Genomic DNA, 1,853 nt, shown 5'->3' on the forward strand with positions numbered 1-1,853 from the left:
AGAACAGCTAGTTGAAGTAAAGAGCAAAAATGTTATTAGAAGACTGGGTGGGTTTGCTCCAAGCCAGTGTATTTTCGATTGTCTTATATGCAAATGAAAGCTGGACAGTGGATCAGGAAAACACAATGAGTAACTCACTCCTTGTAATGAGTATTTGGGTGAAGAACACTTAATACCCTGTGAACTGAAAAAGAACAGGCCGTTCTGTCTTAGAAAAGTACAACTGGAATGTTCCTTAGAAATAAGAAGAGCAGAACTCTTCAGCACACTTGGGACATGTCTTCAGAAGGGACCAGTTACTGCAATAAGACATCATGCTTGGCAAAGAAAGCCAGTGAAACGATAGAACACAAAGACCCTCCAAGAGGTGGACCGATGCATGAGCTGCAATAATGGACTTAAGATCAGCAGAGCTGTGAGACTGGTGCAGAATCTCACTGTTGTATAAAGGAAGGAAGCAACTAGAACACACCTAACATCAACATAATACACGTGGAGGACAGCAATGTTTTCTTAATGATTAAGTTGAAATTTAATTTTTACTTTAAGGTTTACTCTTAAAATTGAATAAAACTGAACTAAAATACTTCATATTTTCAGAGTGCTATATGTTGTTTCCTTTTTTTCTTTCATTTTACTGCTATTTCAATGGGGGTTGATTGCAGAAGAAAAAAAATACATACTTAATTTCATTATAGATTAGTTTACCAATAGTTTTATAAAATCAGAAACATGATAAAAAGCAACAAAAATCATTTAATTTCATAAAGAATAATTAGTACTAATATTATTTCATGTGAATAAATTTATTCATTGCCTATTACTGTCATTATGATGTTAATTTTTCATCCAAATTCATTTCTGTTTTATTTTCAGATAATCATTTGTTCATATCATACAACAAACTGACAAACATGGAAATCCAGAGAAATATCTCAGAATTCATTCTTCTGGGACTTTCTTATGACAAGAACGTACAGATGTTTTGCTTTGTTCTATTCCTATTTTGTTATCTTTGTCTCTTAGTTGGAAATCTTCTCATCCTTATTTCCATTCTCAGCAGTTCCCTTTTCCACCAACCAATGTACTATTTTCTCAGCCACTTAGCCTCTCTGGACTTCTGCTATACTTCTAGTGTCACACCCAAGTTGATTACTGATCTGTTATTTGGAACAAAGTCCATCTCTTATGGAAATTGCATGTTACAGGTCTTTACCATGCACTTCTTTGGCAGCATTGAGATCTTCATTCTTACTGCCATGGCCTTTGATCGCTATGTTGCCATCTGCAAACCTCTCCACTACATGATCATCATGAACAGAACAAGGTGCCATCTTCTTGCCTTAGCTGCCTGGGCTGGTGGGGCTGTCCATTCTTTTCCACAATTATTTATGGCAATCTCCTTACCCTTTTGTGGTCCTAATGAAATCGATCATTATTTTTGTGATGTCTTCCCTTTACTAAAGGTTGCCTGCACTGACACCTACTTTACTGGTGTTCTTGTGCTTGTCAATTCAGGGATGGTTGTCTTAGCAACTTTTGTTCTCTTGTTTGGATCTTACGTGATTATATTATACACCTTGAGGAATCACTCAGCAGAGGGCAGGCGCAAGGCCCTGTCTACCTGTGGCTCTCATGTCACGGTGGTGTGCTTATTTTTTGCTCCTGCAATATTTATCTACCTTAGACCTCCTACCACTTACCCCGAAGATAAAATATTTGCACTATTTTATACCATCATTGCTCCCATGTTCAATCCTTTAATCTATACTCTGAGAAATACAGAGATGAAAAATGCCATGAGGAAAGTTTGGTGTCAAGTTTATTTTCAAAGGAAGCACACAATTAATTGA

General features: G+C 36.6%; 1 protein-coding gene across 1 annotated transcript; it reads left to right on the top strand.

Moving 5' to 3' along the window:
• Positions 1-914: 914 nt before the first annotated feature.
• On the top strand, positions 915-1,853 carry LOC142446515 (olfactory receptor 4P4-like). The gene has a single exon (XM_075548264.1). It carries the CDS (start codon positions 915-917, stop codon positions 1,851-1,853), a length of 939 nt encoding a protein of 312 aa, XP_075404379.1.

This window comes from Tenrec ecaudatus, chromosome 4, assembly GCF_050624435.1.
Source record: "Tenrec ecaudatus isolate mTenEca1 chromosome 4, mTenEca1.hap1, whole genome shotgun sequence".
Classification (NCBI taxonomy): domain Eukaryota; kingdom Metazoa; phylum Chordata; class Mammalia; order Afrosoricida; family Tenrecidae; genus Tenrec; species Tenrec ecaudatus.

Bases quoted from the DNA above. Each gene is read 5' to 3' on its own strand.
- LOC142446515 (XM_075548264.1), top strand. From the start codon at position 915: ATGGAAATCCAGAGAAATATCTCAGAATTCATTCTTCTGGGACTTTCT.